This window comes from Canis aureus, chromosome 4 (genome assembly GCF_053574225.1).
Source record: "Canis aureus isolate CA01 chromosome 4, VMU_Caureus_v.1.0, whole genome shotgun sequence".
NCBI classification, from domain to species: Eukaryota; Metazoa; Chordata; class Mammalia; order Carnivora; family Canidae; genus Canis; species Canis aureus.
In genome coordinates, this window is record NC_135614.1 from 23,256,890 (window position 1) to 23,274,668 (window position 17,779).

Sequence of the window (17,779 nt, forward strand, 5' to 3'; positions counted from 1 at the left end):
CTCACTTGCCCTCCAGAAGGTGGTTGTGACCCCACAGGAGAACCCTGAGATGCGAAGGTGGAGAGAGGGAGCTTGGGATCCTCTCTGATGGCTCCTTACCCCCAGAGCACACTGGGCTGGGGTTAGGACATTTGTCTGGGGACCCAGCTCTCCTTGCCATCAGAGGCCTGATTGAGCAAGTCACTTCATTTCTCAGAAGTGAGGGTGAAAATAATGGCCCTCTTGGAGCACCGTGAGGAGGGTCTTTTTGTTTCCTTGTGGTGGGGTCACAGTTCTGGGTGGGGGGCCTCTGGCTCAGAGGTGGGTGTTTATAGACTTGCTTCCTCACCTTGATTATACAAGCGCATGACCTGCTGCACAGAGTGGGCGTGGAGGTGAGGGTGTCCCAGCCTATCTCTGGGCTCAGAACCTATGGGCGAGGTGGTCCCCAATCCGATAGCAGTAGTGCTGGGGTAGCCACCAACGCTTTCGGTGTGCCACAGACTAATCACAGCCAAGGGGATAGCGTGAGCCACTTGGGAGAATTTCCAGCCTCGCAGGACTGCGTTATGAAGGAGGGGTAGACTGTGTTCCGGGGGATTTCTGAGGCTTACCTCCTGCCCGTCCGGGGATGGGCACGGGGACGGGATGGGGATGGGGTGGTGCCAGGAGCCCTTTACCACCGGTGTCCCTCCCTGTCACCTCCTCGCAGGGCCGCAGCAGCCAGCACGGTGTCCGGCAGAGGGCACTGCAGAGCCTGGAGCAATACTTTTACCTGATCCTGTTTAATTACTATCTGCATGAACAGGTGGGGCTGGGGGAAGGGGAGGGCCACAGCCATCCTCCTGGGGTCCCTCCGGCCTTGTCCCCCGTGGTGACTGGCATGGGGCTGCCGGCGTCCCCCGTGGAGCTGGGGAGGGGAGTGGGGACATCTGTGTTGGTTCCAGAGGAAGGTGGGTGTGGGGGGCGCATGGAGAGACCCAGTTAGAGTGGTGGTCCCAGAGCCGTGGGTCAGGCCGAGGGAGCACCCAGCTCTCTCTCCCCTGGCCCCAGGCTCTGTACCCTTTGCCGGGGCTTTGGGGCCTGGAAGGATCTTGCTTCAGACCTCCTGGCCCTCTTTCCTCATCCCTGCCCTGGACCGTGATGGGTGTCTCTGGGGGCTCCCCCGCCACAGGGCAGGCTGGGAGAGTTTGGGATGGCCTCGTGCCCCTGAACTCCCGTCTCTCTGCCTCGGGCTGCAGTACCCGCTGGCCTTTGCCCTCAGTTTCAGCCGCTGGCTGTGTGCCCATCCTGAGCTGTACCGCCTGCCTGTGACGCTGAACTCCGCGGGCCCTGTGGCCCCAGGGGACCTCATCACGAAGGGCTCTCTGGTGAGTGTGGCTGGCTGGCTGGGGGAGTGGCAATGGGTGTGGGCCCGGGGCTGGCGGGCCCTTGACGCCTGATGGGTCGGGTTAGGCATTGCCCTCCTTCACAGAAGGCAAAGGGGCGATGGCCTTTGGGGCGGCAGGGTCTTCCTCTGAGTGATGTGGAATTGATATCAGGCCCCCAGGAGCGTTTGTAGCTTTGGCCACTGGTGTAGTCGCTCTCCTCATTCTCAAACCCGTGTGCTCTGGGCAAGGAGGCGGGAAGCCTGGTTCTGTTTTTTTTTTTTTTTTTTTTTTGTAAAGGTTTTATTTTTATTTATTCATGAAAGACACAGAGAGAGAGAGAGAGAGGCAGAGCCACAGGCAGAGGGAGAAGCAGGCTCCATGCAGGGAGCCCGATGCGAGAATCGATCCCGACACCCCGGGGTTGTGACCTGAGCCCAAGGCAGACCCTCAACCGCAGAGCCACCCAGGTGCCCCGGGAGTCCTGGTTCTGATGTTTTTGTCACCAGCCTCTCATTTTTGAGCGTCAGGTTCCTCATCTGGAGAGTGGGCGCTGTCGCTTTTCTCCTCGCCAGCACAGTGATGAAGTTGCAAGAGTGCAAGTGTAACTTTGTAAACTGTAAAGCGCCTCCTCTGCCCCACCTTGGGCCAGGCTCTGAACCTCAGTCAGCTGCTCTCCCCACAGGTGGCAGACGACCTTGTCTCCCCAGATGCACTCAGCACCATCAGAGAGATGGATGTGGCCAACTTTCGACGGGTGCCCCGCATGCCCATCTATGGCACGGCCCAGCCCAGCACCAAGGTGACCACCCTAGGGGCCCTAGGTCCACTCGTAGTGTCGGGGCAGGGCGGGGGGTGGGGGGGAAGGTTGAGCCTGAGTGAGCCCTGTCACTCACTGATGGCCCTCCTGTCCCCCCAGGCCCTGGGGAGTGTCCTGGCCTACCTGACTGATGCCAAGAGGAAGCTACGGCATGTTGTATGGGTCAACCTGAGGGAGGAGGCCGTGCTGGAGTGTGACGGGCACACCCACAGCCTGCGGTGTCCTGGGCCCCCCATGGCCTCCGACCAGCTTGAGGTGAGGCACCCCCCCTCTGCCTTCTGTACATGCCTGCCTCGGAGGCCTTCTGGGAAACTGGCCTGGGAGGATCTTCAGAAGGTCCCATGCCCCTCTTGTAAGTTGGAGAAACTGAGGCCTCAAGAGGAGCAGACTCAGGGAGTGACCGAATCAGGACTCCCACTTTGGCTGTCTCCCTGGCTCTCGGTCGGACCCCTGAGGCTCAGGAAGGGGCAGGGGTGCACCCAGTAGCCAAGACTGGTCCTGGTCATGTCAGGCTCTTGTCAGCCTGGCGGCTACCTCAGTGGCCTGAGCCCTCTGTCCCACCCTCCTCTAGCACCTGGAGTCCCAGCTGAAGGCCCACCTGAGCACGCCTCTCTCGGGCACGGGCGGTCCACCGACCCGCAGGTTCCAGACATGCCTGACCATGCAGGAGGTCTTCGGCCAGCACCGGGGGACCTACCCCGGCCTCACGTACCACCGCATCCCTGTGCCAGACTTCTGTGCCCCCTGCGAGAAGGTGAGGGGGCTGTGCAGGCCGGGCCTCTGGGGAGGGGGAGGAGGCCTTCTCCTGCCGTCCCCTGCTCTGGCCTGGGCCTTGGTCCTGGGCGCAGCTCCCCCGAGGGACTGGGAGCCTGTTCCACGAACCTTCCGATTCGACCGAGTGGGTTATTCACAGCACTCCTAGCTTCGTGTCTGCAGGGCACATATGCACCTGTGTGTTCATTACGTGTGGTAGGTGTGTGTGTGTGTGTGTGGGAAGCACGTCCCTGGTGTTTGAGTGAATGTGTGTTTGTTGGGGAAACATGTTTGGAGGGTGTGTGGGGTCCCTGTGGAGCGTGTACGTGTGTGTGGTGGGTGTACTGGTGTGGAGTCTGTGATGCACGTCTTGTCTTTACCAGGGGAAAGGTGCGTGGCTGGGGAACCGTGTGGTGTGGTGTGTGTGTGGAGGGAGCCGTGGAGTGCTTGCGTATGACCAAGGTCGTTGGTGTGTTATGTGTGTGGTCTCTGGAGGCCCGTGCCTCTGTGGGAGTCTGGGCTGTTTGGGTGTCTCAAGGTCCATGGATACGTCCGTGGTGTGTGTGTCCTCACTTACGGCATGTGGGTCACTGTGTGCCTGTGTGATGCCTCGGTTGTTTGGGTGGTGTGTCTACGCGGGTGTGGTTCTGTGCGGGCGCCTGTGGGGACTTGCCAGGTGCAGGGGGTGATCCTCTGGTTGCCGGTTGTTTGTCGCCCCCTGGTGGACCTGTGCTGCAGCGATCGGCTGTGTGTGTGTGTGTGTGGGGGGGCTTGGGTCCCTTACAGGCACCATCACCGCCAGGGGTCCCCTGGAGACACGGCACATGGGAGTGGCCTGCCCGGTGTCCTGCCCGGTGGAGGGTGCCAGCGTGTGTGCGTGCGCGCTCACGTGTGTGACCGGGGCCTGGAGGCAGGTGACAGTTCGCTACAAGCACGCGGTCTGGCGTGACCTGCGGGACTTGGGCCGTGAGCGTGACCCAGCCGGGGCCCTGGCCGGCCCAGGACAGCTGCGCTGGGGTTGCCGTTGGGAGCGGCAGGTCCGTGAGGGCCGCCCGGGGTCCCGCTGCCCGACGCACACCCTGGTCTCCCCACCCAGGATTTTGACCGACTGCTCGAGGCTCTGCGGGCCGCCCTCGCCCTGGACGCGGGCACCGGCTTCGTGTTCAGCTGCCTCAGCGGCCAGGGCCGGACCACGACAGCCATGGTGGTGGCCGTGCTCGCCTTCTGGCACATGCAGGTGTGTGTGGACAGGGCAGGGGGCACCCGGGCCCGGGACGCCGCTGGGACAGAGGTGGTGCACGGGGGAGGGCGTGACCTGGACGGAGGTGCTCCCGGTCCCAGCCGCTGTCCTCCCTCAGGGCTTCCCCGAGGTGGGCGAGGAGGAGCTCGTGAGTGTGCCCGATGCCAAGTTCACCAAGGGCGAGTTTGAGGTGAGCGTGCCCCTTGGGGCCCTGCGGGGATAGCTGGGTGAGGGGAGAGGGCAAGTGTTGCTGCAGGTCTGGGGGGTCTTCAGAGCTCTTCTTACTCATATCACCATCTTCCTCCTTGTCCTCTGAGTGCTCCCCTGCTCCCATTTCACAGATGAGCCAACCGCAGCCAGGTGAGCGTGGCCCTGGGCCCTGGCAGATGGCTATTGGAGAAGGGGGCGCTCGACTGACCCCCCTGCCTGGCCCTGCCCTTGGCTGCCCCTTGCCCTGGAGGAGGCCTCTGGCCACGTTTTGTCTGGGTAACGCTGACGACTGCCCAACAGGTGCCTGGGCCCCAGCTGTGGCTGGTGACCTTGATGTGGGGCCGTGGCGTGTCCCACTCCACCCTCATTTCAGTCCAGGGCACTGGATGGACGGCCACTGACACTTCCTGTACTATGCGCCTGCCACACGCCATCATCCCAGACACCCTGCAAGTGGGCGGCAGGGACCCTATCCTACGGCCGGGGGATGTGGAGCTCAGAGCTGGCATGTGGCTCTCTGGTGTCGAGGCCGTGGTCGGCTCCTGCCTAGATGGCTGGCCTCATCACATTCCCTTCCCCTGCTGTCCCTGCCGTCCTATCACCCTGGCCTCTGCGCTCTCCCTCAACCTTGCCAAGCTTCCTCGGCTTCTTGGCCTTCGCATATGCTCTTCCCTCCCCTGAAACTCCTCTCTTCCTAATCCCTGCTGATTGGCTGATTCTTAGATTTTTATTTTTTAAATCGTGGTAAAATACGCATACCATGTAATTTACCATTTTAACCATTTTTTAAGTGTATGGTTCTGTGGCATTGAGTACGTTCACTTTGTCGTGCAACCGTTACCACCCTCCAGCCCTCCAGAACTTTCTCTTCATTGCAAACTGATCATACCCATAAAACAGTAACTCCTCATCCCTCCCTGCCCCCAGTCGCTGGTGACCACGGTTCTATTTTCTGCCACTATGGGCTTGACCGTTCCACATACCTCATATAAGTAGAATCATACAGTATTTGTCCTTCTGTGTCTGGTTTATTTCACTCAACATCATGTCCTCAGGATTCATCCATGTTGAGTGTCTATTAGAGTTCACTCCTTTGGAAGGCTGAGTAAGACTCTGTTGTGTTGGACATACCACATTTTGTTTATCCACTCATCTGCCAGTGGACACTTGGGTTATTGTTGCCTCCTGGCGATTGTGAATCATGCTGCCGTGAACAAGGGAGTACACATGCCTGTTCAAATATCTCCTTGCACTTTTGGAAGTGGAATTGCTGGATCGTATGATAATCTGCTTCATTTTTTAAAAAAAGATTTTATTTATTTATTCATGAGAGATGCAGAGAGAGAGAGAGAGAGGCAGAGACACAGGCAGAAGGAGAAGCAGGTTCCACGCAGGGAGCCCGACGTGGGACTCGATCCCCAGACTGCGGGATCATGCCCTGGGCTGAAGGCAGGCACTAAACTGCTGAGCCACCCAGGGATCCCAAAATTTTAAAATATTATTATGTTTTCTGTTCAAGTTCTTTGCCCAGTTTTGATTCAGTTTTTTGTTGTTGAGTTATGGGAATTTTTAAATATATTCTGGAAATTGATGCCTTATTAGATAATGTGATTTGCAAATAATTCCATTCCTTCTGTTGGTTGCCTTTTTATACTGTGGACGGTGTCCTTTCTCTTGTTACCTGTCTTTCTGATGTCATATCCAAGAAGTCGTTGCCAAATGCAATGTCATAAGGTTTCCCTCTATTTTCTTCTGTAAGTTTTATGGTTTTAGCTCTGTGTTTAGGTCTTTGATCTGGTTTGAGTTAAATTTGCATGTGAAGATCCAGTTTTCCCAGCACCACTTGTTGAAATGGGCCTTGAGGTGGCCTTTAGTGTGGGGTGAGCCTGTTGCTGGGATTGGGGGTCCAACCTACCCCCCACTTTTCTCTGTGCTCCTCGGGCCCCAGGTGGTGATGAAGGTGGTGCAGCTGCTGCCCGACGGGCACCATGTGAAGAAGGAGGTAGACGCAGCCCTGGACACGGTCAGTGAGACCATGACGCCCATGCACTACCACCTGCGCGAAATCATCATCTGCACCTACCGCCAGGTGAGCCTTGCCCCGACCCAGGTGCCCCTCCCCTAGTGCACAGCGAGCTTGTGGCTGACTGGATGTGAGGTGGCCAGGGGTCCCTCATCGGTTCTGTTACTTCTGCACCTTCTGGAAGTGATCTGTGAAATGGAAACACGCCCAGCCTCAACTCATCCTGGCTTGATTTGGGAGTGCTTGATGAGCTGCATGCTCTGGTGACAGTGATGTTCAGAGTGTTTGACAGCTGTGGCAGCCCTGGGACCGGCCAGCCATGTGGCCAGTCAGAATGAACACACCCTGTCCTAGACTCCAGTGCTGCCCTGTGTTAACCCTTCAGTTTCTGGGTCATGGGGGTGCTGAGGGTCCCTGGCAGGAGTCATATTGGCCTTGGCCACTCCAAGGTCTTGGCAGGTGACTGTTTAATGACTGGCAGGGCAGCCGTTCAGTGTTTTAACGGCTGATGATTGATCCATGCCTACCACTCAGGACCTACACGTATGTCTATGCTGCCTGGGGGCTGGGGCTGGCCCCCAGATTGACCTCTTCTGTTAAAAATTGTGTTTGGATAACTCATTTAATTATAAACATTAAAAGGTTTCCATAAAAGTACAAATTTTGTGTAAAAATCCATAATTTCATCCTGTGTAGGAAAAAAATGTGCCTTTCTTTTAGTTGTCAGCAGAGCACTGTCATACACAGTTCCCCTGGCCCCGTCATATGACTTTCTGGGAAAAGTTCACCCACCCCCATTCCAGAGGCCAGGATGTTGCTGACCTCAGGGGTGAGAGGAGAGGGATCCCTGGAACCGGTGGGTCCAGCGCTCCCTGGTGGTGGGGGTGGCAGGTGGGGTGGGGGTGGAGCAGAAGCAAAATTCAGTCATTCCTCTGTATGGCCACCAGGTGGCCTTAGTGAGCTGGGCCTGGGACAAACTCTCCAAGAGGCTGAAGAGCAGAAGGCCTTCACTCTCTCTGCCTTTTTAACCCGGGTTGCACCCTAGTTTCACACAGGAGCTTTGAAACATAACCATGCCTGAGTTCTATCCCTAAAGACTTTGGTAGGTCTACTTGGGGGCTAAGGTGTGGGTCTTTTTTTAAAAGTTCCTTAGGTGATTGCAATGCAGTGTCAAAGTTGAGAACCATCTAGTCTAAGCAGGAGTCCCCAGCTGTGGTGAGTTTCAAGGTCACCTGGAGGGCCCCCGTTGCTGGGCTCCAGGTCTGAGTTTCTGATTCCATAGGTCAGGATGTTGGGTGAGCTCTTAGATGACACGGATGCTCCTGGTGGGGGGCCATACTGGGGGATCTGTGCAGTCCTGTCTCACCCTCTTGCTGTCTTCTTAATAACAGCTTTATGCAAATAGAATTCACATACCATACAATCCAGTTATTTAAGGTATGCAAGTCAGTGGTTTTTAGTACATTCACAGAGCTGTGTGGCCGTCACCACAGCCAGATACAGAACGTTTTCATCACCCCGTTTCCCCCTCCCCCAGCCCTAGGCAACCGTGCATCTACTTTCTGCCTCTATGGAATTGCCTGTTCTGGACATTTCATAAAAATGGAATCATACAATATATGGTCCTTGTGATCAGCTTCTTTTACCTCAGTGTGACGTTTTCAAGTTACATCTGTGTTCTAGCAGGGATCATTATTTCACTCCTTTTTATGACCTGTATCCTGTTATATGGCTATATCACTTTCTGGTTTTGATGTCGTGCCTCATCTAAGGTCCTGAGAATTTACCTCTAAGAAGTAAGTAGTTTTCTTCTAAGAGTTTTATAGTGTAACTCTTGCATTTAGTCTTTGATTCATCTTGAGTTAATTTTTATATATGGTGTGAGGTAGAGATCCGACTTCATTCTCTTGCATGTAGATATCCAGTTGTCCCAGCACATGTGTTGAGAAGACTGTTCTTTCCTCATGGAGTTGTTTTGACTCCTCTAAAAAAATCCATTGACTGTAAATGTGAGGGTTTGTTTCTGAGATCTCAATCCTGTTCCATTGATCTATTTGTCTATTCTAGGCCAGTAGCATACTGTCTTAGTTACTGTGATATTGTAGTGAATTTTGAAATTAGGAAATGAGTTCTCCCAACTCTTTCTTTTTCAGAATTTATTTTGGCTATCCTGGGTCCCTTGTGTTTCCATATGAAATTTAGGATTAGCTTGCTAATTTCTGAAAGAAAAAAAAAGCCAGCTGAGAGTTGATAGGTATTACATTGACTATGCAGATCAATTTAGGGAGTGTTGCCATCTTAACAATAGTTATTCTTTTTTTTTTTTTTTTTTTTTTACAATACTTACTCTTTTGATCCATGAACAGGAGATGTCTTGACATTTCCGTAGATCTTCTTTACTTTTTTTTTTTTTTTTAAGATTTTATTTATTTATTCATGAGAGACAGAGAGAGAGAGAGAAGCAGAGACACAGGCAGAGGGAGAAGCAGGCTCCATGCCAGGAGCTTGATGCGGGACTCGATCCCGGGACTCCAGGATCACGCCCTGGGCTGAAGGCAGGTGCTAAACCACTGAGCCACCCAGGGATCCCCTTTTGTTTACTTTTTTACAAGATATTTGAGAGTTGCCAGAGTGTAAGTTTTATATTTCTTATGTTAAATTTATTCGTAAGCAGCTTACTGCTTTTGTGCTTTTGTAAATAGAGTTGATTTCTCAATTTAATCCTTTTAAATTTAATGCCTTTTATTTGATTTTCTTGCTTAATCACCCTAGCTAGATCCTCTAGTGGAATGTTAAGTAAAAGTAGCTGGCACAGATATCCTTGACTTGTTCCTGATCTTAGAGGCAAAGCCTTCAGCCTTTCACATTAAGTATGATATTAACTGTGGCTAGATGTTCTTTGTCAGCTTGAGAAAGTTCCTTTCCATTCTTAGTTTATTGAATTTTTTTTTCTGTGAGGAGATGTTGAATATTGCCAAATGCCTCTTCATGTCTGTTGAGATGATTATATGGTTTTTGTCCGTTATTCTATTGATATGGTGTATTACTTTCATTGAACTTTGGGTGTTTTATTTTTTTAAAGATTTTATTAGTTTATTCAAGAGAGACAGAGACAGAGAGGCAGAGACACAGGCAGAGGGAGAAGCAGGGTCCATGTAGGGAGCCTGATGTGGGACTCGATCCCAGAACCCTGGGATCACATCCTGAGCCAAAGGCAGACACTCAACCACTTGAGCCACCCAGGCGTCCCTGAATTTTGGGTGTTAAACCAACCTTGCATTTATCCGAGTGGGATAAATCCTACTTGGTCATGGTGTGTATCTTTTTACATTGCTAGATTCAGTTTGTTGAGGATTTTTACATTGGATTCTTAAGAGACCTTGCCCTGGTCTGTAGTTCTCTTTTTCCTTTGATATCTTTGGTTTGGTGTTAGGGTCTTGCTGGCCTCACAGAATGTGACTGGCTCACTTTTTTGCAGATGAAACCAAAACCTCGAGAGGAGAGAGGTCATCATTAAGTGCAATAGTCAGCTCGGGCTACCACAACAAAATACCGCCACCGCATAGCTTAAACAGCAGAAATTTATTTTCTCATATAGTGGGGGCTGGAAAGTCCAAGGCAAATGTTCTGACTGGCTTGGTTTCTAGTGAGTGCTGTCATCCTGCTTGCATATGGCCACCTTCTCACTGTGTCCTCTCAGGGCCTTTCCTCAGTGCCTATATGTGGACAGATAGTGGGGAGGGAGAGAAGGAAGGAAGGGGCCCTCTGGTATCTTTTCTTCTAAGGACACTAATCTTAGAAGTCTTGGAACTGCTGATAGAAAACAAAGAAAGAGGTAAAAGCAACCTTAAGCCCAGTAGTTGGGATGTCACAGGCCAGTTTTTAAAAAGGGGAAGGACCTTCCTAGCATTGCTAGTGTATAACCTTGTTCAGTGTGTCCATTTTAGAGAAAGGAAGGAAAGAAAGAAAGAAAGAAGCAAACATTTAAACACCTCACTACTAGGACACCTGGGTGGCTCAGTGGTTGAGTGTCTGCCTTTGGCTCAGGGTGTGATCCTGAGGTCCTGGGATCAAGTCCCACATCAGGCTCCCCAGAGGGAGCCTGCTTCTCCCTCTGCCTGTGTCTTTGCCTTTTCTCTCTGTGTCTCTCATGAATAAATAATAAATAAAAGAAAGGATGTCTTAGTACCAGAAAAGTAGAATGGACATTATCTCAGGGTAGAGTTCTTGAGTAGATTAATGTTTCTAATCCCAACTACTGGCCTGCTCGGTGTGGGTGTGTGGACTCTGGGAATGGTTGGATTGTTGTGGGCTGACAGGCAGAAGGAATGCGGACGTGGGAGTTGGAGGAGCCTGGGTTCGGACAGCAGCCTTCATCCTCTCTGACTGCCCATGTCCCCATCTGCTAGGCTAGACCAGTACTGCTCCTGGGCAGGGCTGTGTGTGGGAAGGACATGAGGGACAGGAAACATGGGGTTGGCCTATGACACATGTTAAACTAATGGGAGAGCTCTGAGGGTCACTGTAGGGCCAGGGTGTCCTGTGATGTTCTCCGTAGAGACCCTCAGATTTTGGTGCTCAAGGGCTTACTGGGCATTTGTCCCCTCTGTTTACAGAGGAGCCAGAGAGCTGGTTGTCTTGAGTCCCATGTGAGTTGCTATCAGAGCAGGGATGAGAGGCAACGATCCTCACTCCCAGCCCCAAACCTCTTCCCTGACCATGTCACCCTTTACCTGAGGGTCTTGATCCCTGTCGTCTGGTGGGTTGTGGGCCTCATTTCCTGAGGCTCCAGAAAGGCACCTGCTTTCCCTCCAGTGAACTGACTTCTCTTGAAATTGTCAGCTGTTTCTCGCCCTTGGTACCTGGCTATTTATTTAAACCCCTGCCCTCTAACCAGAGGGCTGGAAGTCTCCACTCGGTGCCCAATGGAGCCTGTAGCTGTCTGCCCAGAGCAGGCCGGGCAGGGATTTATCACCCACATCGGCTCTGTTTGCTTGGGAACATTCTAGGTCCTGTCCACATTCTGCCCATCTCAAGTTTTCCTCCTGGGAGCCCACAGCCGTGGGATTCTGAAACCCTCGTCAGTATGTGGTACCTCAGATTCCTGGCCCGCAACCCCCCAGGTTCCCCAAATACTGAATTTCCCTTCCCCGTCCCCTGCCAGGTCCAGCGGGGAACTTAAACTTTAATAATTAGCAGTTAAGCAAACAGTTCCTGGAACTCGACGTGTGTGCTTCTTCCAGCAATAAAATGATTTCAGGGTCCCTGGCAGAGAAGAGTGGGAGCATTTGAGGTCCCTTCCCTGTTGTGGAAGAGAAAGGAGGGCTCGGAGTGCAGGAGCCTCTGTGCCTGTGGGCTTGCACGGTGAGGTTGGGGGCTGTTTTGAGCTTGTTGGTTGTTATAAAGACAACATCGGACCATAGTTTCAGCTCAGGGACACTTTATCCTGTTTGCCAAAGAGCCTTCCATCATCCTATTTACCGGTCACGGCGTCTGCCGAGCAGAAGTGCCCGTGGCCATGTGCTGTTCCTACAGAGGCGGCCCAATGGCTCGCTGTCATTCTCTGGCCAGGTGATGCGTGGTGAGCATCATACTGCGTGTTGCTCTGTCTCTGGTGCAGACAATTTCTGTAGGCTGATGCGTGGAATTAGGATTATTGACAACGTTGAAAGGTCAGATCTTACTTTTCTTTTAAATTATTTTGGAAAATTTCGAACAGAAGCCTTCAAACTTGGAAGAATAATTTCACGAACCTTTGTGTGCCTGCCTCCCAGCTTCTGGAATGACCAATCAGAGCTAGACTTAGTTCATCTAAAGCCTATCCAGCCCCCAGCCCCACCCTCTGGATCATTTTGAAGCAAGTTCCAGGCCTCAGTTCCTTCCTCTGTCAGTATTTCAGTACATACCTTAAGGTGGAGGAAACCTTTTAAAAAAAGAGAATTATCAGCCATTATTGTCCCTGAAACCTAGAAGTTATTTCTTACCACTCAATACCTGGGCAGTGTTTAGATTTTCTCAGTGGTCTCACAAAGTCTTTGCAGTTGGATCAGGATCCAAACAAGAGCCACAGATCACATTTGGCTGGTGTGGCCCGTGGAGTCTAGAACAGCTCTTCTTCTGACACATAGCCCCTGAGGTGATCGGGTTGCTCACTAGGCATCCTATAGTCTGGACCTGGCTAATTGCACCCCTGAGTTTTTTTTAAAAGATTTTATTTATTTATTTATTCATAAGAGGCACAGAGAGAGGCAGAGACACAGGCAAAGGGAGAAGCAGGCTCCATGCAGGGAGCCCGACGTGGTACTCGATCCCAGGATGCCAGGATCACGACCTGAGCCAAAGCCAGGCACTCATCCACCATGTCACCCAGGCATCCCACATCCCTGGGTTTAACTGCGCTGTGCCACAGCTCCTGTGTTTCCTGTCAATGGGTAGAGCCGGAGGCTTGATCAGATCCAGCTTGGTATTTGGCTGGTATAGACACGGTGATGCTGTGTGCTGCCACAGGGGTACAGAAGGCCCTGCAGTCTCGCAGCTGCTGGCGTCCCTCCCCTGGATCCTTTATTTCATTGAGGGTTTGCATAAATGGTGATATGTTGGCGCTTTCATTCCCTCTCCATTAATTCCAGAAAGGTACTTCCCCGAGGTGTGATGGAGGAAGGAAGGCAGGCGCAGGGCTTGGTTTTTCATTTGACTTGCTCATGTTCAAAGGAGGTGTGGGAGGTGCTTCCTAAAGCCCTGGGGGAGCGTGTTTGATGTGGTGAGCCCTGCGTCTCCTCCAGACTTGGATGGACTTGGGGTCTGTGAGGCGGGTCTGGGTGACCAGGGTGGGCTGGGGGAAGGAGGACACAGGGGCTCCCGAGGGGAAGCTGGGACTTGCTGGCAGCCAGTGCTGGAGGCCAGGGGACCCAGCCCCCACACCCAGCCGTAACTCAGAACCAGCGTGGGAGATGCCCCCAGCAGGCTGACTGTGCATTTTCACATCCCTGGTCTGGCTCCCTCCTTACTCCGTACCTGTGCCTGGTGAAGGGCAGGTTGTAACATCATTTTTGCATTTGAGGAAGGGGAGGTACTGGGTTTGCCCAACAGCCCACAGCTGGTGGAGGGCAGAAGGAGAGTGGGACCCCAGAGTGTGACACCCAGATCAGGGCCTCTGTGCTTCCCTGGATAGAGGAGGCAGTTTCACTGCCCTCCCACCTCGAGCCCTTGCTGCTGTGGGAGAAAATGAGAACTAGAAGCCACAATCTGTGCTCCTTGTCTTCCCAGCCTGAGGAGGCCAGAGGTCAAGAGCACATCCCAGACTCGAGTCGTAGGTAGAGACGGGGGGGATGGGACCCAACGTGCACACACGTCTTCCACAGAGACAGGCCTTCCCTGGTAGGACAGTCTTGGCTCCTCTGTCTGCCTGGGCCCGTCCCAGGCTGCCTGGCCTCTGAGCTGCAGCCCAGGGTTGTGTCCTCCACTCTCTGGAGCGTCAGTGAGACTGGGCCAGGACCTGATCAACCCTGCGTGTGCGAGGGCGCCAGCATGCTCAGGGCATTTTAAAAAACCACCTCAAAAGGGAAAAAGAAAGAGAAAGCTCTTTGAACTAAGCCACTCGGTGAGGTTGTGATAGAGGTGACAAGGTTGGGCCCCAGGCTGAGGAGAATCTGGGATGGCCACCAGCCCACAGTGGTGACACCATCTGGTGGATTAGTTGTTTCCTGCTGGGCCTGGAGGGGGAAAAAATTTGTGACACAAACCAAGGTCAGAGCTCCTGGAGGAAGGCCTGCTAGAGTCATTAATGCCAGGAGCCTTTCCCTTAGCCTGGGCTGGTGACGCTCATCCTTAGCGTTCTGTGTTTAAAACAGTCTGATGGGTCTCCCGTCTGTCCCTTCAGAAAGCGTTTGAAGAAAAACTGAGATAAACGTAGCCACACCGAGAGAAATGAAATGTCCTTTGGTCTCAAATGGAGATTTTTTTCCGAGACAATCTTGAACTTTGAGCAGTGCTTTTAGAGTTTTAGTCTCCTCTGGTCCTCAGAGTGGCTGGTAAGGAGATGTTGGTGGCTTTACTAGACCATTTTACTGAGGAAGACGCAGAGGCCCAATGACATCATGACCAGCTTGAGGCAGGACCAGAACTTCCCTTCCAGCTCCTCGGCCAGTTCCTTTTCTCTCTGACGGCCACGACCCAGGGGCCCAGTTTTGTTGTGGTGGAAAAAGGAAGGGGCCAGTGAGGAAGCCAGGGGGCCTCTATTGCTCACGCCGGTCTGGCTTGGTGCAGAGTTGCCAAAGGTCAGAGATTCAGCTCGGTGCCCCCAAAGGCTAATGTTATTATTTTAAGAAAAATATAGAGTGAGACAGCGCTGGCTCTGAGCCCCAGGCGGGGTCCCTGTCAGTCTCTCCACAGCTCTGGCTGGGCCAAAGTCATTCCCTGGAGACCTCATTCCAGTAGGTAATGTGTCTCCAGGGCCTGCGTCATGCAATTAGAGCAGCCCTGGGGCTCTGTGAGCTGTCACATAAAATATGACGGGAGGAAAGGGTTGCTTCCCGAGGCTCTTTCACACCCAGCCCAAAATAGAGCTAGTGGGTGGACGAGTGGCTGTCAGAACAGTGTATGTGTGTGTATGTGTGTGTGTGCATACGTGTGTGCATGTATGCATATATGCACACACGTGTGTATGTTGTGTGCCTGTGTTGTGCTCATGCACATCCATGCATATGTGCATGCATGTGCACGTTGTGTGCACGCATGTATGTGCGTATGTTGTGTGCATGCTTGTGCATGCATATGTGTGTGTGCACGCATCTGTGTGTAGAGCACATGTTGGCAGTGGCTGAGACCTCTTGCTTTCCTCTCCTTCCCTTTGTGTGGCTGAGCTGAAACAATTTCCACCCTCCAGGGGGACCTTCTGGTTTATTCCACAGCAGACATCCACTGAGCACCTGCAGTGGGCCAGGCTTGTTTCTAAGTGTGCAGCATCAGGCTTGGGAGTCTCAGTGGTTGGGGAGGGGTATAGATCTCTGCCGCGGCACACCGCCCGTCAGCGAGACCCTGCCTGTGTGCTCACTGCTGACCTTGTTAGGGTTGTGGTTGTCAGCGGGGGTGCCTCTGTCTGCTGCTCATCTCTCTTCTGCTGTGCAAGGGCTCCTCTCTGGGACCCTGACTCCCAGGCCCTGCCTGTCACAAGTAGGGCTCTACTGACGTCTGTCTGGTGAGTGGATGAATGGACAGAAAGTTGAATAAGTCACCATATGATGAAACAGGAAAACTGACTCCTACCTTCCTTAGGCCTTTTTGTTCTTGGGCCACGTTGTTGGTCTGCCAGGAGAGGGCGCGCTTGTCCAGCAACCAAAAATGCCCACGGTATGGGATGGAAACCCCCGCGTTCTAGCCTTGGCTCTGCTAGTAACTGACTCCCCGCACAACCCTGGGCGAATTGCTTTGGCCTGTGTGGGCCTTTTCTTGCCCATCTAGCACCTGGGGTCACTGATGCTCTCCACCTGGCTTGAAGGGTGGTGGTGAGCACAGCCTGGGCACCAGGTGAGATGGGAGTGGGTGTCGGTGCGGTGGGCGGGGGCACTGGGACACCTGGCTGGCTCACCGGGTTATGTGCTGGGCAGTGGGCTCCTGAGGCCCATGTCTTGGCACTGAATTCCAGAGCCTGGCCTACGGGTAAACAACGTTTGTTGGATGAATGGCACACAGAGAAGCCCGTGGTGCCAGCCTTAGTCCCTTCATGCTTTGACAGTACTGAATGAGATGTGTTCTTTGGAAAACTGGTTACTTTTCTATGGGCCAAGGGCCATTTTTTCTCCTCTGGGGATGAGGTACAGAAAGCTTCCTTGTGCTGGAGGCCCCAGGACAGGCCCCAGGACAGGGTTTGTGGGGACTTGTAGGAAGCCCCCGGAAGCAGCTGGCCCTGATTGGTTGAGTCTGACAAGGAGGGGGTGGCACTGCGCTTTGGGAAGGATGGTGAGGTCGATGCTCCAGAGACTGGCCCTAGAGATTGGCCCCTCACCCCTAGAGACTGGCCATCTCCGAGGGCTGTCAGCTGCCTCCCCAGCTGGACAGCAGAGACCGCCGGGCCCTGCTCCTTCCTACTGAGCGGGTCAGAGAGAGGGCAGCAGGCAGGCTCCAGTAATGGGGGTGTCATCTGGCTTGGACGGACTCACACCCTGAGCCTGGCCTCACCTACTCTTCTTGTTTCTCTCCTTGGGTTCTCTTTCCGCACAGCCTGTGCTGCGTCCAGCTCTCCATGGGACCCTGGTGGGTTGGCTCACCTCTTTGACCTCAGTCTCCCCTTCTGGAAAGCAGAGGGTTGATCTGAGTAACCCCAGGCAGTCTGTGGTGCAGGGCTTAACAGAAATGGGAGACAGAAGTATTAGTCACCAATTTGGCTAATATTTACCGTGTCCCTCCTAAGTGCCAGGCACTGTGCTAGTTCTGGAGATGCCTCATGAGCGGAACAGGGAAGTTCCTGCCCCCATGGATCCCACACTGCAGTGAGGGAGACACACAAGGAACAATACAGAAGTCAAAGTCATGTCGTGTCACATCAAGATACATCTGTGGGGATAGCAAGATTGCAGTTTTACAAATGGTCTGGGTCAGGAAGGGGCTTGGTGAAAAGGTAGCATTTGAACACAGACCTGAGGAGGCGAATGGGGGAGCCATGCTCACATCCAGATAGAGGGATACAGCATGTGCAAAGGCCCTGAGATGGGGGGGGGCTGGGCTTCCTGGTATGTTTGAGGGGCAGGGAGAGGCAGGAGAGGAGGTCAGAGGTTACAGAGGTCAGGGGTCAGGCAGGCGGGATGGGGCCCGGTCTGGGATTGCCCGAATGATTTCACAGACGTCGGCTTCTACTCTGAGTGCCAGTGGGGGCCTGTGCAGTGGGTTGAGCAGAGGAGCCAGGTTCTAGCAGGCTCCCTCTGGGGCTCTGTTGAGAATAGGCTGCACGAATTGGGGATGAAGGTGGCCTGGGAGGCCAGCCAGGGGCTGTCACTGAGGTGAGGTGGCTTGGCCTGAGGTGGTAAGAGGTGAGCGGCCTCTGGGAATGTTTGAAGTGGTTGACGAGATGCCCTGACTGGTTGGCTGTGGGGCTGAGGAAGGGCAAAGTCAGGGAGGAGGGCCGGGTTTTGGCCTGAGCAACGGGAAGGAGGGACATTCAGATGGGCAGACACGGGGGTGGGCAGGTTTGGGGAGAGTTCAGGAGGTTCTCCTGGGACGTGTTTTGTGAGTTTGAGGAGCTGGATCGATACCTACCAGGAGCCCTTAGGCAGGCAGTAGCACGTCATAGTCTGGATTCCCCAGGGGTGGAGGTACCATGTGGGGTCCCCAGTGTCCCGTCTGGAATCTAGATTCCAGATGGCATTGGAAGCATGGACCTGCTGAGTGGCCTG

The 17,779-nt window shown here is 53.5% G+C and overlaps 1 protein-coding gene across 5 annotated transcripts in view; it reads left to right on the top strand.

Annotated features, from left to right (window-relative positions):
* Positions 1–17,779, top strand: part of PALD1 (phosphatase domain containing paladin 1) — a 93,295-nt gene that overhangs the window by 67,739 nt on the left and 7,777 nt on the right. For all 5 annotated transcript variants that reach the window (XM_077894850.1, XM_077894851.1, XM_077894847.1 and 2 more), the window contains exons 11-18: positions 692–787; positions 1,221–1,349; positions 2,032–2,148; positions 2,266–2,421; positions 2,738–2,920; positions 4,016–4,156; positions 4,278–4,349; positions 6,318–6,458. In XM_077894850.1, coding sequence (XP_077750976.1) covers positions 692–787; positions 1,221–1,349; positions 2,032–2,148; positions 2,266–2,421; positions 2,738–2,920; positions 4,016–4,156; positions 4,278–4,349; positions 6,318–6,458 — 1,035 coding nt within the window. The remainder of the gene's footprint in view (positions 1–691; positions 788–1,220; positions 1,350–2,031; positions 2,149–2,265; positions 2,422–2,737; positions 2,921–4,015; positions 4,157–4,277; positions 4,350–6,317; positions 6,459–17,779) is intronic.